At 41.4% G+C, this 19,326-nt stretch overlaps 1 protein-coding gene across 3 annotated transcripts; it reads left to right on the top strand.

Moving 5' to 3' along the window:
- The first annotated feature begins 1,902 nt into the window (after window positions 1-1,902).
- mylk4a (myosin light chain kinase family, member 4a) lies at window positions 1,903-18,325 on the top strand. Of its 3 annotated transcripts, XM_080837197.1 has the most exons (16): window positions 1,904-3,384; window positions 4,407-6,826; window positions 9,737-9,874; window positions 10,488-10,584; window positions 10,917-11,400; window positions 11,485-11,744; window positions 12,289-12,394; window positions 13,436-13,529; window positions 13,751-13,860; window positions 14,301-14,442; window positions 14,596-14,666; window positions 14,819-14,947; window positions 15,316-15,468; window positions 15,577-15,655; window positions 16,045-16,099; window positions 16,446-18,325. In XM_080837197.1, the coding sequence occupies exons 2-15, from the start codon at window positions 6,326-6,328 to the stop codon at window positions 16,096-16,098; spliced, it is 2,418 nt and encodes an 805-aa protein (XP_080693323.1). In that variant the 5' UTR covers window positions 1,904-3,384; window positions 4,407-6,325; the 3' UTR covers window position 16,099; window positions 16,446-18,325. The 3 variants fall into 3 exon arrangements, with proteins under 3 accessions (XP_080693324.1, XP_080693325.1, XP_080693323.1); XM_080837198.1 differs by having other exon boundaries at window positions 1,903-6,826; window positions 9,737-9,793; XM_080837199.1 differs by lacking the exon at window positions 9,737-9,874 and having other exon boundaries at window positions 1,903-6,826.
- Window positions 18,326-19,326: the final 1,001 nt, after the last annotated feature.

Genomic DNA, 19,326 nt, shown 5'->3' with positions numbered 1-19,326 from the left:
TCACTGAGGCCCATGGAGATTTAATGGTTGTGTAATGCCTTTGGTGAGCTATCAATCACATTGCACAATAATGGCGGGCCTTGTTCTTGGCACGCATCTTCGTGATTGTCAGGGATTGCAGGGAACAGGCTGTGGAAGGCTCGGGTGTTAAAGGGTACCAGTGAGGACAGAAGTACTGTGATGAGGGTGTATATTTATGCCCTCTGCGAGAGGGGCAGAGAGAAAGGGCTTAGCACAGGACTTCTCTCTAGCTAGTCATTTGATTTGATTAAAAGATTAAAAGAGTTTATTGCCATTTTAACCCACAGACCCACAATGCCAAACACTTGATTGTTGATACAAATCCTCCAGTGTTATATGGTGGCCATGATGTGGTGGTTCCACAAGCACGTATCTGTAACACACTCTCAGATGTCACACATGATACTAATATAACAATCAGAGTTGTTGATGTTTTACATTGTGTTTTCAGACTTGATTATATGGCGATGAACTTATGAAAACCCCTTAGAGGTTTCCGTGCATACCAGACTGGTGTCTGATTTCTGAAAGAAAAGTCACCCAAACATGACGAGAAAGAAGAAGATGGTTCACACATTTAAGTGCTGAATTTGTTTAGGGAACACACTTTTCCCCTTGGGGGACCCAGAGCAGACGACGCAGATGTTTCGATCCACTGTCCCATCTGTCCTGTGTCTGATTTGGGAATGAATGTTAATGGGGCATTATGGGATAAGTGCCATATCTGACAGTACTCAGCTAAGCCAAAGGCAAAGTCTTGTGCTGCCCTCTAGAGGAAGATTGATTTCTTTCCTGAAAACTGAAAACTAGACAGTATCTGTTTTTGAGAATGCTGACAGTGAATGTGTGTAAATCTTCATTAAGTAAGGGATAACGGCCGACGAGCTTTGCAGTTCTACAAATTAATGGACGCTGCGGGGCAAAGAACTCCAAGACGCGCGTAAATCTTCATTAATGATACTTATTGAATTCCATTTAGCTTAAGATAGAGTTATAATGTGGACTCTGTTACAGTCATGTAATATCATATGTCTTTGGAGCTCTACTTGAACACAGTCATTATCACCAAAAGTAAACATTATCTCAGAAATACATGTCAGTGACAGTTGCAGCAGACCTAATGTAAATCAAAACAGTCCAGCAAATAAAACTGTAGAGGCAGGTATGAGTTCCTTATTAGAGCGGCGCTGATGAGGTGTCGTTATTCATCCTGTACGGCTGTCAGACGGCACAGGGGTTCTCTCACCCTCTCCTTTTGCCATTCCACACATGGCACATGTCAGTCTGGCACTATTAATATATGTGACTAAGCTTTCCCCTATGGAACATGACACATCTTCTCTCTTCGCCCTGACTGCAGTATGTATGTATGCAGCCTAAACCACCTGATCCTGAACATCTATCATTGTCAAAAAAAATAGGTTGATAGACAGAGATAGAGAGATTTGCAGTAAATAAATAGCATGTTTACAGTGTACTAGTAACCATTTGTCCTTTCATGTTTATGTAATATGAGAGATGATTTTTAACCCATGAAATTCCTTAGTCCAGAATACACACAGGCCCATAATCATTTAGTTGGGGCACAAAGCAAAATTGTTCCATTTGACAAAATCTTTTTTTCCCCTTCTGTAACAAAGGGACATTATTGAGCAAACCTCCTAACTACTACTATATTACACTTTGCCACCACGTGATGCCATCATATTGTGCGACGTGGACCCTCTCAAGGTTTGGGGCACAGTGCCACCTGCTGTTCGATGTCTGCAAGTGAATGTGGACAGGTTGAATGTCTACACCGCTCCCCCCAGGCCCCAACCCGCCCCCTGTGACGTCACAGGCACAGTCTAATATATTAGGTTTCTCGTAGCTAAATAGGACACAACAGCGTTGTACCCGGACAGTCTTTTAGCAGGATATAATAATACATTGTATCCGTGGTTTTCAACTGAAGTATTACTTGAAGTCAATCCTCTACATCCATGGCTCTGCTGGCAGCCAAATGATGATGGTCAATGTAGTTTTGCAATGTAGTTTGCTCCTAAGCATTGCTTCGGAAGACTGTAAACAAGTTGTCCCTCTGTTTGTTTTACTGCATCCAGCATGTTAGCTTTCTGTGCCTGGAGCCCTGGAGCCGAGCCACAGCAGTGCTGCTGGCGGGTGGAAGAGTGGGGGAGCCAGAGGAGCAGATGCAGCCAGCCGTGTCTTGTTTCCTGGCTGTAGTGCAGCACAGGCCCCCTCTCTTGTTCTCAGGAGAGTGGCATGACCTGGCAGCCGGATTGGCACTGAAAATAGGCGGAACACAACGCGGGGGCACACGACCCCAGACCAACTGAGGACAGAGTGTTCCATTAAGGTGCTGTGCGAGGTGGGGTTGGGAGATGGGGTGGGGGGGGGGTGTCTTTTGGCACAGGTAAGGGGAGCCAGGCATGTATGCCAAATTAAAAATTCTGTCTAAAACTACCAAAAAAAAATTTTTTTTTGACGTGCACCTGAAAGGACATTAATTCAAGACAAATGCACCCTGACCGCACACACACACACACACACACACACACACACACACACACACACACACACACACATGCACACACACAGCACCCTGACCGCACCTTGAAATCAATCTGGCCCATCCCGGGTGTTTTATTCTTTCCAGTGGCTCCCCCTGAACTGTTTCTATTTCTGTAGTGATAGTCCTCCTGTGCATATCTGTAACTAACTACAATCCCAAGGCTTGCCAAAGAACAGTGTGTTCTGAGCAATCAGCACTTATGGTTTCAATAGTAACAGTCCACGGAGGACAAGATACAGACATTTTAGAATGCTAAGGCCAGCATGTATGATCATAGAGTATATATATTTTAGGCTTTAACTACATCCATGCTACAGTATGCTGTACGCACCAGTCTGGCTGTGCAGGATTTGTCATATTTTATGCTCAGTTTGTGGATTGATCCGTTCATAAATTGCTTACTTTTGATCGATTTTAAATGTGCTCTCCGGGAGGTGTGCTGTTGGTGATGAAACAGTGCCTGTATTTTATGGGGGAATCAGTGGTCAGCTCAGCTCCCTCCTTCAGGCGCAGAAGTGCTTCCAGTGTGTTTGGTGTTTGGTGTCAGCTGGGGACAGGGTTTTCACGGCTGTCATTGCACTATGTGGCTGTGACGGGCAACAAGGGCCCACTTGGCAGGTGAAAGCTGTATACCAAGACTGGCTGCAAGTCTTGTATATGCTCACAGGCTGTGATTGCTCAGGTTTCCTTGTAAACCTCCAGTGATATAAAATGAATGTGGGTTTTAGCTAATATTAGCGTATGCCAAGATGTGTGTTTGCCTCATGTTTTGTTGTGTACTAAATTTAAAAGTAAGTATTTATGACTTTTACTTAAGTAGGATTGTTTATGTAGCACTTTTACTTTTACTTAAGTAAATATTTTGCCGGGTATTTGTACTTTTACTTAGGTATTAAGCTTCACTGGGTAACAGTGTGGCTCTTCCAAACGGTGTTGGGTTTTGTTGTGGCTCTTTGAGCTGGACTGGTTAGCCACCCCTGTGTTAAAGGTACATGGCCCAGCTTTGGACTTTTCATAGTTATAGCTGTAGGCGTAGGTATAAACAAGTCATGGTGTATACAAAGTACTGTTATAATTTAATGAATACCAAGGCTGAGGAAAATACTGGCATCGCTGTACTTTTGTGTTATAAATATGAATATATTTATTAGGGGTGGGGAAAAAAATAGATTATTCGATTTTTCTCGATTCTCTTTAAAACGATTCTGTCTCGATTCATAAATGTTCATAATTTTTTTACACATCCATTTTATGTTGAAATGCAAGCTGCATCGATTATTTCATTGTTCATAGAAAGTCAAAATTGTGACAAGGAAAAGCTTTTTCTCTAATAAAAAAATAGAGGTAATTCATCTGTTGATTTTCTTTAATTTTCAAACACAAAGTAGGAAGTGATTTTAGACTTGAATGTTTTAAAAGTCAAAATGCATCGATAATCGTTTTATCAGTTTAGAATTGATAATCGATAATCGGTTAAAAATTGATAATCGATAATCGGTTTAGAATCGATAATCGATAATCGGTTTACAATCGATAATTGGTTTAGAATCGATAATCGGTTGAGAATCGAATCTTTGACCTCTGAATCGGAATCGAATCGAATCGTTAGGTGCCAAGAGATTCCCACCCCTAATATTTATAATAATTTAAAAGCACAAATATTTACGAAATTCACACCATATCCAGTATTTATACCATGGCAGGGCACATATTGTACTTTCCATTTTCTGTGTGACAAAGACAGCTTATCTGGCTTTCCAACCCCTGAAAGAACTGACATGTACTGTATATTGCAACTGTGTGTGTTCCAAAGTGACACGGGCAGAATGGAATGACCTGCATTGTCCACATTGCTGCTCTCTCATCTGCTGGCGTCCGGGGACAGGTGTGACGGATCGCCCTGTCAGTAAACTCCTCGTCTCTGTCCCATGTGTCACGATACCTTGACTGAGTCACCTGTCACTTCACTTCCTGGCATCGCTTAAAAAAAGGGAACAAATCCAGCCTTTTTTACTCCATTTTTTTGGTTAGGTTTTCTTCATGGATGTGAGAGAGGTTAGCAGTGGACCACGAATTGAGCAGGGAGCACCCCTTGCTGTGGCTGTGGCACCTCACCGTCTCACGTGACCAATGGTACTTGGCTTAGATCAGTAAGAGTGTGCAGAGTCCTGTGCTATTCTTGGCCAAGTGGTCGCGGCTCAGGTTGCAAGCACTGGCCCCTTTGTCAACGACATATTTCAAGATGGCCTCGGCTTTACTTGGGGGCACAGCAAGGCCGGACCATACAAACAGTAGAGATGGATTTTAAGAAATCATTGAGGAGAAGAGGAACGGTGATATTCTACGCAAACAAACACACAACTACACACAGGCACTCGTATGCCTACACACTCTCAGACACATACTATTATGTATGTATGTACAGTATGTATTATGTATTAGCCTGATTGTGTTTCAGCGGCTGTCTGTTTGTATGCAGTTTGCATCTGAGGGTTGTGCTGATTAGAACTGCACATGTCACAGTGGCCTTCTATGTCAAGTGAAGCATATTAACATGGTTCTGTGAAGAGTGCCACAGCTCAAATTTCAGGAGCTAAGTTAAAATTGATCCGTAACTGTCTTAACTGCAGATGAGCTAGCTTCTACTAGGGATTTCAGTGAATGTGTTTGTAAGTAGTGTGACACCAAATAAATCATCGCTGTCATCTTTCTCAAGTTTCTGCCGAGAGCTTAAAGATCCTTGGCCGGGTCGATAAGGTATTGAGTGGAACTAGTTTCCCTGTGTCATAACCGGGTGCAGCAAGTACACGTGACAGTGAGGGGATTTCTACAGCAAGGTGGCAGTCCACAATCACAGAGAGGACACAAATATCGGGAGGTTATTTGGTTCAGTGTCCTGTCTGTGACGGCCTTTCTGTCTGTTGACAGGCAATCCTTTGCTCTGTAGCTGCAGCTGTTTCCAAGTTCCTCATTGGTGGTAGTTGTTTGATATTTTGAGCAGACCTGGACATATCAAAGATGAATTATTATTTAAGAACTTGTTGACCTTTCCTCTACAGTCCTTTCCCCAACATATCAGCACCTGTTTGTTCCTTTCCAGATGAAAAAAACACTATGCAGCCAGGAGACATGCCAGCAGAACTTCTGTAAGAATGTTTACTGTTAGTACTCCTTCAATATAAGGTTGCATGTTCAGAGAAGCCTGCGTCACTCTTAGGTTTCTTTTTCCATAGTTACATATAATGAACTTTATTGGAAACTGTGTGTGTGTGTGTGTGTGTGTGTGTGTGTGTGTGTGTGTCACCAAGACCCTTTGACACCTGGCCGGTGGGTGTCTGCCATGGGGTTAGCATTTGAGGTGTCTCATATGTCACGCAAACTCGCCTGCCAAACCCCCCTTCCCACCGCCTCTGCCATTCCTGTGCTGACGCAGGGGCCCCCAGTTACATTTAGGGAGGCCGGCCTCTTCTATTCTTAATGCCATCTCCCCTTTGGAGAGGTGCAGGACTATTAAATGGAGGGAGAAAGAAAGAGGAGCTTGTTGTGCGACAGGAAACATATACATTCTTTATCTGGATCTTAAACCACCATTTGGAGTTGGATTTTGTGAATACATAGAGCTGGCGGCAGTTGTCCAGGAGGTGTGTCCGTCGTTTACTGCGGACATTTGTCAAGTTTTTTTCGTTGTCACACTTTCGACAGTTTGATACTTGTGATCCGTCAGCCATCACCATGAGTTCCACCAAAGCCGACAAGGGCATTGACTTTATCCAGGCCCGGATTGAGTCCTTGAGCGGTAAAATGGACCATCTCATCACCATTCAGGAGAAAGTCCTCAGCCGGCTGGATGGCATGTCTCAGGACATCGATGGCATTGAGAAGGATGTCGAGACTCTGAAGGTGGACAAAGAGGAGATCCACTTGCCTCCTCCACCACGAGTCCAATCTCAGGTGCCAGCCATGAAGGAGATGTGCCAGGAGATGAGCAGCATCATGTCGGTGGTGAGCCAGAGGTCGGAGCAGCAGACCCAGAAGCTGGAGGGGATGGAAAAGCTGGTGCTTAGCATCCAACAAGTGATCAGTGTTATCGGTGAGACGGTGAAGAAGTCCAAAATTATGGAGGTCATGTTCAAAAAGCCGGCAGCGCGCAAGAACAAAGTGATCTCCACTCCCGTCCCCAAATGCAAGGAAAGCAAGAGCAAACAGGCCACCTCCACTAAGAAGGCTGACAAGGTGAGTCAGGCAGCGAAAACAGCATGTTCTTCTCACAAGGGAGCTGTAAGTGCTCATCTGTCTCACTGTTAAGAGATTTCTGTGTTTGTTTTCGATAAAATGATGCCCATTTCTGCCAGCACTCTCTTTGAAACATTCCAGAATGAGGGTGAAAGTTGGTGACAGTGGTGAACATTGTAACCTTGAGCTCTGTGTAAGATTGGAGTATCTTCACTATGAATAGGGAGTTTTACTAGCTTGATGTGATGCTTCCTGTAACAGCTTAACTGTGGCCACTTTCACAACGTCTTAGAGGGGGTTTTAGTCTTTTTTTATTTTGTTTCATGAATCCCTCGGCTGAAGAGTGGAAAGACAGGATATCTTTCAAATCATTAGGCTGTCCATTAAATACTCTTGAAAATACTTTGAAAAGCAAAGCAACCACTAGGCTAACGATGGTGCTGCCATACCTGAAATGGAGACAGCCTTAAGAGTAAGAGTAAACACTGCACTGTTTTCATTCAGTGTTTCCATTAACATCTAAAGCAAGGCAGCATGTCATGGCATATCAAAGTCACTATTGCATACCTCTCACCTTTCAAAACATGTGACCGTGGATTGGTCCTGTCAGCCTCAGATGGAATATACTGCTGACCCAACATTTCCATAATGTATTACTGGGTATATATTACCTTTGAGGTTCCATGTAAGGAATGCCTTCACTGGTAGATAAAGCTCCAGAATCATCTGTCCATGTTAACATGATATTCTGACTGGTGAAACGGAGGCATATTTCATGTTTTCGAGTCACGGCAATTTACTTCATGGACACTACAGTCTAAATATCAAGACCTTTGAAAGTGAACATGGTTGGTAACCACATGCCCACTCATTTGAAAGGGTGACACTGCTAACATGACTTTGCACTACAGCAAACCCTTTTGACAGAAGCATTCCAAACATGCTTAAGACCTTTGCCCCCAGTTTCACACATCCTCCTTTAAATAGGGTCATCACTGAGGCATCTGGTCTCCACAGAAAAACCCCCAGAGCCCTCTTAAAGGCATGAATGATCCAGTCTGAGGACGAGCACTGGAACCTAGAAAGACGGTTTTTGGGAGTGCTGCGTCTTTGGAGCTTGTGACATGCTGGAATTGGGGAGCCTGAACTCCCTCAAAATTGTCTGGAGATATTAATGAGTCAGGCTTTCTGTCTGTCCCTTGTACACTCTCTCTGTTTGTGTCTCCTGCTTTCTCTTCACATCTTAATTCTCTATCCCCATTTTCCTCATCTTTTGGAGTGATTGAAAACAAACAAACTGATCTTCCTGCAAGGACTTCTACTCATTGGCAGCATTTGAACTCCCACATCTAAACAGAACTTTACGCAACTTGAATAATGAGTGTCACCATGGTTTCAGTGTCTAACAGCTAATGATTTATACTGTGTTGTAAAATGTCACTGCCGTCTGCTGCATGCTAATGTTACAGTGTGTACTCTAGTGGCTCGCATCTGAGCAGCTTAAAATAGGTACTAGGTGGGCAATCTTGGCGCAAGTGGTGTTAAAATGGCTTTTCAATGCCATCTAACTTAAGGCAGTGTCTCTGTATTAACCTAAATACTGATCTATGTTTTACAACTCAGACAACTCTTCAGTCTCCAGATTTTGATTCATTCTCAGTCGCAGATCCCTGTTGTGAATACTACTGCGACCAGACAACTTCTCCCAATACCCTTTTAAATTGTATGCACTCCTCAGTTAAACCTTCACCTAAAGTCAGTCCACCCAGTTTTAGAGCTGTTCATCCCAACAGAATCTCACTGAACCTCAGACTGACAGAAAGGCCATTGCATACAATGCCTATGAGGTGATCAGTATTTTGGCAGTTGTGGTGTGGGGTCATTCATACTCAATGCCCTTCATCTGGGCACAATTCAGTAGGGTTTACTGGTAGCTCAACTCCACTCGTCATCACCTTCTGTTACCAGCTTGCTCTGGAATGGGGTACATGCTATGAATAGGACAGAGGAAATCTACAGAAGAAGTGTGTTGTTAACATATCTATGATAAAAAGTAATGTATGATAAGATTCAAGTGGTTGAAAGTGTGACAGTTTTGACTTCTGTGGCTTGGACTATTTAACGGTTCATACTTCATCACAGTGATGATTAGCAGAAGCATGCCCCAAATGTTCAAGAAAGCCTGTTGTCGTCAGGTCTCGCGTCGGACCGTGTCTGTTGCCGCACAGCCTCCCAGAGCTGTGAGAGGTCTGCCTGCCAACTGGCGTCACACAACCCCCCGCCTCTTTCTTTCTGCTCACCATTTGTCCTTCAAAAAACAACCGTCGATATGGACACCTTGCGCTTGAAATATCCTTCCTACCTCAGCATGGAAAGGCCACTGCCTCACAATACAGCTCAGTGAATGTGAGAAGGCCTTGGTGGCCACACGGGAGGTGCCCGATGCATATCGCTTTGGTCCTAAATGGACTGTTTACTAGAGCTGTCTCCATTTGGAACAAACAGAGCGTGAATAGGGACACATTTTCCAAGCAGGGTTGGCATCGGATTCCATAGCATCTATAGGGTTGGCTATAAATTCACATCATCAGCAGAGCCCATTCATCCATGATGAACCATCAACAGCATGCCATCTGTGAACCTGTCTGTGTACATCAGCTTGTGAAACTCAGTTTGGCACACTCATTTTTTTTTTGCTATCCTCCATCTTAAAATTATCTTCTTTGAGGAACTAACAACTTCAAATGTGTGTTTTGTCATCTTGTCACTAATTCGTCATTTGTCCCATCATTCAAAGTATGTGTGAGTAAGCACTTTAAATGCTTCAGCTCTAACTGTTAACATGTAACACATCCATCCCATGTGCATGTTTGTCTGTTACAAATTGCCATTTGTTTGTGTTTTTAATAGAAAGCTACCTCTACTAAAGCCACTAAAGAGACTCAAGACACAAGCACAGCATGGGAAGTGAGCATCTCGGAGTCAACACACAAGTCTAGGCTCCACGGACCAAAACATACGCTTTTTTCACGCAAATATGGAGACTTTGTAGGTTAATTGCTATTGTCCACTGCATACTTACTTGGGCTGGGCGATGTGCAGATGTGTGCAGGCAATCGTCTTCATTTAGTCTTCATTTTGCTTCTAGTAATATGTTTGGTACATTGTCATGTTCACGTCCTGAAACTTGAACCATCTATTGCAACAATTGTCATTTCGGTAATACTGAAAAAGGTAGCAGATTACTAAACTACAAAATGTCAGTTGTCAGTTTTACCAATATGTAACCAGTATCCACTTTCAACTTTTTTGGACTGAATATCTTTGCAATAAGAAGCAGATTAGTAAACTACTGAAACATAAATCAACCTATACAATTACTTTCAGACTATTTACAGACTATTCAACAATTATGGTTGGAAATAATAGTTCATTATTAGTGAGGTAACCTTGAAATATTCAAATAATCTGAGGTCATATCACCCAGCCCAAACATACATTGTTGTTGTGAAATTAATAATTTGTGAACCATGCGTTTTCAAGCACTTGATTAAACCATTAGCTGATTTGATAAAATCCTGTAGCTTAATCCAGATACTATTGGCTAATCAAGTCTTTATAGTACATCTTCTCACTTTCTTTGTGTTTCTTTATCTTGAAGTTGAAAGATCATAAAGGCAAAGATGGAAAAGAGAAATCCCATTTGAGCCTAAAGGATCAGAAAACACAGAAGAAGAAGAAGCCTCCAGAAAGTCAAGGTATGAGAGAGTGAAAAATGTATCTGGTCATTGTTTACAAGACACCTAACAGCCAAACAAATAGTCAGTTTGAATATGCGTACTAGTACAGGCTTTTGTCACAATGGTCTCAAGACAGTCAATATGATGCCACCCTTGCCAATATGATGCCACCCTTGCCCAATATTGAAGATATAGGTGCTTATAAGCTCATTAGTTCTACCTGTGTAATACAGAATATTAAGGACAATTCTAATATTAAAATGCTGAATGACAATAGATATGTCAGAATGTTTTGGTGATTCTTTATACATTCATGCTGAATTAATGACCTAATTATATTTCCATGGCAGACACCATTTCTGTGAGGAAGCAGGCACTACTGCTTGAAGAGGTCCAGAAACTGAACAGAGAGAATGCAGAACGGTCAGGTATCCTGGCAACCTTGCACCTGGAGGTTGGAACAGTGGTGGAGGTGCCTCTGCCACCAAGCACAGTGGACTTCATCCTGGAGGTGCCCAAGCCACCTGTGGCTGAGCAGGAGAAAGTGTCAGAAGAGGAGAAGGAAACTGAAGATGTGCCCCAGGAGGTGAAAGAGGCAACGGAGGAGGAAAAGATGGAGGAGGTGATCCCAGAGGTTGCAAAGGAGGAGGCTGAGGAGGAGATCACAGGGGCACCTGAAGATGAGGTGAAAGTGGAGGAGGAGCTTATGGTGGAGAAGGAGCAGGACAAAGCAACGCTTGATGAAGGTGTCCTGGAGCCTGAAGAACCGCAAAGGGAGCCGTCACCTCAGACTGACAGTGGTGACGCTCCTGCTGAGCCTGTCGCTTTGCAGAGGTAACTCTCTTCCTGAATTTCAGATGCCCAGTCCACTCTCTGTTCTCAAGCATTTGTGTTAATGCATATTTAAATCTTTCCAAGCTCTGAGGAGGTAGTGCTGGAGCAGGCAGATGAAGTCAGCATCAGCACCAAGCGGAGAGGCCCAGAGGAGGACCAGGAGGCAGAGGACCACAAGAAGAGTCGGGTTGAGGAGGGGAAGGAAGGGGAGCCGGCAGAGCAAGAGGAGGAAGACCTGCGTGGCTACTTCAAAGCAGACGGAGTAGAGTTTGAGGTGAACTTCAAGAGGCAGAAACCAGAAGACAGCGACGAAGATGACACTGAAGAATTTCAGTTCTTTTTTGGTAAGCCTTCGTCACCCCCCTCCACTTATGTAGGGAATTCCATGGCCAGTCATGGGTGTCACCAATCTAATGGAAATTAATGTTTCTTGGACCTGTGTGTGTGTGTGTCTGTGTGTGTGTGTGTGTGTCTGTGTGTGTGTGTGTGTGTGAGAAAGTGTGTGAGTGTATGTGTGTGTGTATGTGTGTGTGTGTGTGTGTGTGTGTGTGTGTGTGTGTTTGCGTGTGTGTGTGTGTGTGTGTGTGTGTGTGTTTTAAATCTTGGATCATTGTTCACACGGGCTGTATAATAACTTCCCTGAAAGGAACACTCTTCTTAATGAGAGCCAGTGTAGGCCTCATGCTGTTCGTCTCATTTCATCTGTTCATCAGTGTGTCACAATGAGACACTAACTTGGTTATGCAAATTGTAACACTGTGTTTTAGTTGCCTTAGCTAGTTCACATTGTCACCTCTCTCTCTCTCTCCCACTCTATTTTTCTCTTTCTTCCTCCCCTCTGCTCTTTAAACACCATATCCAACTTACTCTCTCTGCCCTCACCCACAGACTCCAAGCCGCCACCACCTGCTCCTTTTGGTCACCGGATTGTGTCTGCAAAGCCAAACCAGATCAACAACTTCTATAGCATCAACAGACAAGAAATTCTTGGAGGGTGAGTATCTTCCTTTTTTTTCTTGGAACCCCACCCACAGAACAGAGTGTATGTGTGACAGTGTGAAAGAAGACAGACTGCTTTTTAATCCACCCAAAGACTAATTGCATAACCACCCCCTCCCCCTCATGGAACAACTCTACCCTCTCTTGATTCATAGCTCCAGAGTCAGGTGGTTATTTTTACCTCAAGCTTTCAGGGTATGTGTAACTGTACCCACTTGCCAGATGGAAGCTAATCACTAAGTGTTAATCCACTGCTACAAAGAGACGCCTCTACTTGTTAATGAAATAGGGGGGCGAGGCATTCTGCCTCAGTTGAGACAGGAGGGCTTTTACCATTCGCCACTGATACACTACACAAGACCAATTTTTATGCAATAGCGGGGTGAATATACGGGAAGATATAGATTTGATGTCACCACTAAGAAGAAGGTTTAAGATTTTGAAACTTCATGTCACAACTAATGACCCTCAGAGGTTAGCTGGTTACCCTAGAGCAGTGGTTCTCAAACATTTCACCGCGAGTACCACCTCAGAAAATATTTGGCTGTACCTTGAGTATATATATTTGAGTACCACCATTGTATATATTATATATATATTTGAGTACCACCATTGTAACTATCATTGACCTTCGGTAGCATGCCGCACGTTAGGCACTAAGTGTTATTACCTCACTATAATTCCTGTTCAGGAGAATAAGCATGGCTCAGATAAAGAACAAACTTAAATTATAGGGATCTAGTTGTTTTAATGATTTTTTTTATATATTTAATGATTAATATCCAAGTCAAAAAAAAGGGGAAAACTGCGTACCACCAAGAGGGAGCCGCGTACCACCAGTGGTACACGTACCACAGTTTGAGAACCACTGCCCTAGAGGGACTTGGCCCGATTGTAGGAGAGGGATATTGTTACAGGAGGTGGTTGAGAATACAAAAAGGTTGCTTTTATTTATAACCTTTGAAAATACCACAAAATGAGACTCATTTATCCCACATTCTGAGATGTCCAATATAATTATTGATTGTTCTTTCAGAGGTCGGTTTGGTCAGGTGCACAAATGCATAGAGAATTCTTCTGGACTCACCCTAGCAGCCAAGATAATCAAAGCCCGAAGTCCAAAAGAAAAGGTAAAACATGTCACTAAATAACTGTTGCCCATTGGTGAAAATAGAGAAGATGTATGTGTGTCATCCATAGATAAGCCTCTGTTAAGACTTTGTCTGTACTTACAGCATTTGCTATCATTGCTGTAGTAGACTTACAGCCATGTTGTGTGTTGATACATAGTAGATGAAGTGATAGCAAGTGATGACAATGGTGTGTGTGTATGTATGTGTTTTTTTTGTAGGACGTTGTGAAAAATGAGATTCAAGTCATGAATCAGCTGGATCATGCCAATCTCATCCAGCTCTATGCTGCATATGAGTCCAGGAATGACATAATTCTTGTCCTAGAATAGTAAGTTAATTATTTTCTATTGTTTATTTTTTTTGGTTTCTTTTAGACTGTAAAATGTTTTAAAGATTCGGACAGACACTAGGCCGTATAACAACCCAGGCTCCTGAATAATCTCCAGTGATTTTTCTTTTGAAAAGTGCTCCTATTATCCAACCAAAAGTAAAGATGATAGAGATGCTAATGGCTAAACATGAAAACAAATATTTCTAGTATATATATTTTAGATTTGCCAGGTTAAATGTGTATCCTTTCACTCATGTAGTGAATTCCATGGCCAGTCATGGGTGTCACCAATCTAATGGAAATTAATGATTACGTGTGTGTGTGTGTGTGTGTGTGTGTGTGTGTGTGTGTGTGTGTGTGTGTGTGTGTGTGTGTGTGTGTGTGTGTGTGTGTGTGTGTGTGTGTGTGTGTGTGTGTGTGTGTGTGTGTGATAACAGTGTGGATGGTGGTGAGCTGTTTGACAGGATCATTGATGAGAACTACACTCTGACAGAGCTGGACACAGTGATGTTCATCAGGCAGATCTGTGAGGGACTACGCCACATGCACAAAATGTACTTCCTTCATCTGGATCTGAAGGTAGGCTTTCCCTCCCCTGGACATTTACTTTATGTTGAAATACTTGGATTGGAAATTATTGTTCATTTTGTTGACATCGTCATTTTGCAAACCAGTGTATATCAATGAAGTATGTTTGTAATGATGGACACTGGTTGTATTTGCCTTTCTCAGCCTGAGAACATTCTCTGTGTCAGCCGAGCCACAAACAAGATCAAGATCATTGACTTTGGGCTTGCTAGGAAGTATGTATTCTCCCCGATTTGGATATACCCAACGAAAAACATTATGTATCGTTTGTAGTTTTTTTTGTACAATAAATGTACACTTAATGCTTAATTATATGTTGATTGATTCTGCTCCGTTTGTAATGTTTCCCTCACTTTGTCCCTTTCAGATATAACCCCAGAGAGAAGTTACGAGTGAATTTTGGCACACCTGAATTCTTGGCTCCCGAGGTGATAAACTACGAGTTTGTCTCGTTCAACACAGACATGTGGAGCCTGGGAGTGATCACGTACATGCTGTAAGTGTCTTAACATATGCTCACGAAATACAAGTCGACCTGCACAATTATCCTGTAGTACACACGGAAACACAGACATAAACACACACACACCATCAAACTCACATTTCAGATACAGTACCAGTCAAAAGTTTGGACATAACTTCTAATTTTTTGAGAAGTATTTTTTTTACTTTTATTATTTTATGCATGGTAGATACCACTTTTTTTGTTTAGAACATCATTCCATATGTGTTATTTTGTAGCTCAGATGTCTTCAGGATAAATCTACAATGTAGAAAATAATAAAAGTGAAGAAAAGACTTCTCCAAAAAATTAAAGGTGTGTTCAAACTTTTGACCATGCACTTGGAATGTTTTTTTTCCCAGCCTCAGTGGTCTGTCCCCGTTCCTTGGAGACGACGACAGTGAGACTCTTAATAACATTCTTCAGTGCCAGTGGAACTTTGAGGAAGACGAGTTCAATGGCATATCAGAGGAGGCCAAGGACTTCATCTCCAAACTTCTTCTCATCAACAAAGGGTACCTCATGTTCTCTCTGGTGTGACTGATCAGTAATGTTAAAGAGTTAGTGTAATTATCAGTATTCTATTTTGTTTTCATCACTTTGTGTTTTCATCTTGCTCCCAGTTGGCGGATAGGTGCTGCAGAGGCTCTTAGACATCCCTGGTTGTCGGATCCAGGTCTCCATCACCGCCTTCATGAAAAGGTATGGTGGCCCTTACCCCGCACTGAACCTCACAGGGAACTCTGATGCGCTGCCATTTGCCAAGTGCCAAGTGCACTTTATATATTTCATATCTATCTACACTACCTCAATTGCTTCTAGTCCCAATTCTGTTCATATTTCATACCTAACTCTTACTGTATATATCTTATTTATTCACTTATTCCACTTTACATATGCACATACTCTGCACTTTTATTGCTATTTTGCACTTCTGGTTGGATGCTAAACTGCATTTCATTGTCTCAGTACTTGTACTCTGTGCAATGACAATAAAGTTGAATCTAATCTAATCTAATCTAATTTGGTATGTTTAGCTTCGCTCTAGGCTGAGTGGATGTCTGACTGGTGCCTTTTCTTTTCTCTTGCAGAAGAACATGTGCCGCTCACGCCGGGGCTCATGTGTGCCTCCTCCTGAGAGCTAATGTAGGTGTCCCAATGACATGCCATGCCATTTCATGACATACATGCATTCTATAAACACCAGACAAAAGCTAGCCTATACAGGTAGCCTGTAAACTCTCCAAAACCTGGGCTAATGATGCTTCCAAAATACCTTCTTTATTTGAGTGACATGGTGCTCAAGAACAGAGTATACCTTTGTAAGAGAAAAAGAAGATAGTTTAGACCTGAGACTTTGCTGAAAGATACCACATTTAATGGCATTTACCTAATCTTCTAAGAGAGAAGTGTCAACATGTGCCAGAAGCCACCAGTTACCATAGTGTACTGCATACAGATACATATCTCATAGCATGCTCTCTGTTTCCAGGTCTTTGGAGAAATACAGTGGCTCACTGGACCAATCTGCTGTAGATCATCAGTCATGTACATCAGTAGAATTGTAGCACATTACCCAACCTGATTGCTTGGACAGCCACTGATTTGATTAACATTCATATGCACAAACCACAATGAACATTTTAGCTTGTAGACTCACATGTATAGTATCACAAATCCTGAAAGTTAGTGTCTACGATTGAGTATGGTCTCGACTCATGTATCTGTTATGGGTTGTGTTTTGTGCGGGTTGTGAGATTTGGACTAAAAGTAATGTCCTATCAGTCATTTATTAATCTCGTTCTATGATGAGTAATGGTAGTAGAAGTAGTTGTTACAAAACAAAATAAAACAAAACAATGATAATAATCATAATAATAAAAATAGTTCCATGGTGATAATGACTGTGGCTGTCAAGTAGTTTAGATAGTAATACACATATTTTGTTGGATATTTGAACATCAGTCATTGGACCGATATTTAAAGATTGATAAAAACTGAAAATAGCAATGACATTGTAAGGTGGTAACGCTTCAGTCATTGCTGATTAGGCCATGAGGCTTATGAGGCCATTTTCTTTCTGTCTTAGCAGTTTGGTTGTAGATTTCTGTACAAGCTACCTGAGGACATTTTGTAAATATATATTTTTTGTTGCATTTTGAGTACATTTCCCATGTCCTCTTCCACCCTTGTTCCTTGTGGTCCTCCTAAGGTTGTCTTCATATCTTACAGCAGTAGTACGTAACATTGCTTCCACGCAAGTACAATATATTATTACTATCTTGCAATCTATGGTTGCCATTACTATGATCATTTAGAGAATATGAGCGCAGGAAATCAATTTCACGGATAATATGTCAAATTGTATGTTTGTTTTGATTAAATGTATTTTCAATCTCTGTGTTTGACCCCAGATATGTCAGATTAGTTTTTCTTGGTAAATTGTCTTTGTATTAGTGCTATTCCCTGAGGTTTTTCTGAGAAGAAATAATGATAATATTGTTTAAGTACAGAAATTAAAATATCTCTATATTCACTTCATAGAATGCATGAACTGAACTATAGTGGTGTGGGGTATTTGACAATGTGAAGGAATTAACAGATTTAGGATGTTTTATTGTTGACATAAGCTGTGGTCTGTGCACTTTATTATGTAATTTTTTAACACTTTTTAGATAATCCTAAATAACACAGATCTTATAATTAGAAACACATAGCTCGTATATTTATATTAAAGTATATTTTATAGGCCTGATGCCCTGTAACTTTCTACATAGAAAAACCTCTGTGTACAGAATAAGGGAGTAAAAAAAGATTTTTACTTTATATTAAAATTATTCAAGTCTTACTGTGCCTAGTCTTTTTTCCCCATGGGCACTCCCTGCATGTTCCCCTAACTGGCCTCTCAGATGACATTGACTTTGAGACGCATGTTGTTTTAATTGCCTCTTGTGGTTGTTCATGGTATATCAATTCACTGTAATATGTTTATTTTTTTCTATTTAACCATTGTACCTCAATGAATGTCACCTGGTTTGCTGTACGGCTGTAGTGTACCCCTGTGAGACCTGGCTGTCACTTGAAACTAGTACTAAATACCCTGAGTTCCTTCTTTGTGATTCGGTTGTTCTCTGTTGGAGCCTTTAATATGTGGTGCTTGATAATGTATTATTAATTCATGATGATGCATGCAATAAGCACTTTCCTCTCCTTCTGTGAAGGTTTATGTTGTAACAGCCTACATTAACCTGTGTGCCATAGAAAAAGTAAACTTTTTGTGAACAGAATTGTATCGTTTGGAATGAATGTTTACATAATCAAAGCTTTTCTTTCTCACCCAACATACTTTCAATAAAATATGCATTTCATTTATTTTGCTGCCGACATGACCTTAAGATAAAAAAAAAGTCTGATAAGACAAGTGACTCACTTTAACACTTCAAACAAGATATTGTAACACATCATGAAATCCTCCATATTCACAGATGCCCAGTAGAGGGCAGCAGCTCCAACAGTAAGTGCTGTTTGATTTGTGAGCTTGTAACAGCATCTGTGTGTCCCCAACAGAGGGATAGTGCATGAGCCAGTCACCACTACCACTTGGTAGGAACAGAATGAAGATATTAAGACCCAGATCGACCAGAGGCTGAGTCTTTCTGAAAATGTCCCTCAAATATTCTATGAGCCAAGTGCCAAAAAATATGGCCGTCACTTCCACTTGGGGAGGCAAACATTTACTATGTTTTTCTTTCCTTCATATCCATACATCATATTTCATATAAAGCAGATTGTGTTGTATATGTGAATGATTGTGTTTTATATGTGAATAATTTTATTTTTGATAGTTTAAAATATGTTAAATTTGACACTTTGATTTTCAAATTTGGAAAATATACAACTAATATTTGTTATCCACCTTCATTGGATTTCATCTGGCAGAAAGATGTCATTTTTTTTTTTAGATGTGGATGTTTACAATTTGAGGGGAAAACTATGAAATGTGTCAAACTGACCAGAACCTTTCCAGACCGGACACCAAGTACAAATGTGTCCACATAAACAAAATAATAGGTATACAACATTTCTAAGAAGCTTTATGAAACTCCTTAACTTGCTCTATAATTTAGGTGAGGTGTAAATGACCCCCCCCCCCCCCCCCCCCCGGCTCCTTAAACTAACTAACTGGACTAACTTCATACAGACATTGATATTTGGGATTTCTCCATTATATTGATTCATCTTCAACCTGAACAAACTGATTTTTTTTTAATTGGAGGTTGGAACCCCTGGTTGATTTGACATGGAATGTTCCAATAGGAGGTCTACTTAAGAGGCTGTAAGATCAGATCCAGATCCATCCAGCTGCTATTGTG

Source organism: Sprattus sprattus (genome assembly GCF_963457725.1).
Source record: "Sprattus sprattus genome assembly, chromosome: 4".
NCBI lineage: Eukaryota > Metazoa > Chordata > Actinopteri > Clupeiformes > Clupeidae > Sprattus > Sprattus sprattus.
The sequence above is the reverse complement of the archived record's forward strand: the minus strand, read 5'-3'. Positions and strand labels throughout refer to the sequence as shown.

What these genes read in the sequence shown, in the direction of transcription:
- mylk4a (XM_080837197.1), top strand. Translation starts at nt 6,326, where the DNA reads ATGAGTTCCACCAAAGCCGACAAGGGCATTGACTTTATCCAGGCCCGG. An exon ending in GAAGCCTCCAGAAAGTCAAG is followed by an intron (nt 10,585 to 10,916) that starts GTATGAGAGAGT and finishes TTTCCATGGCAG; the next exon opens with ACACCATTTCTGTGAGGAAG. An exon ending in ATCACCGCCTTCATGAAAAG is followed by an intron (nt 15,656 to 16,044) that starts GTATGGTGGCCC and finishes TTTCTCTTGCAG; the next exon opens with AAGAACATGTGCCGCTCACG.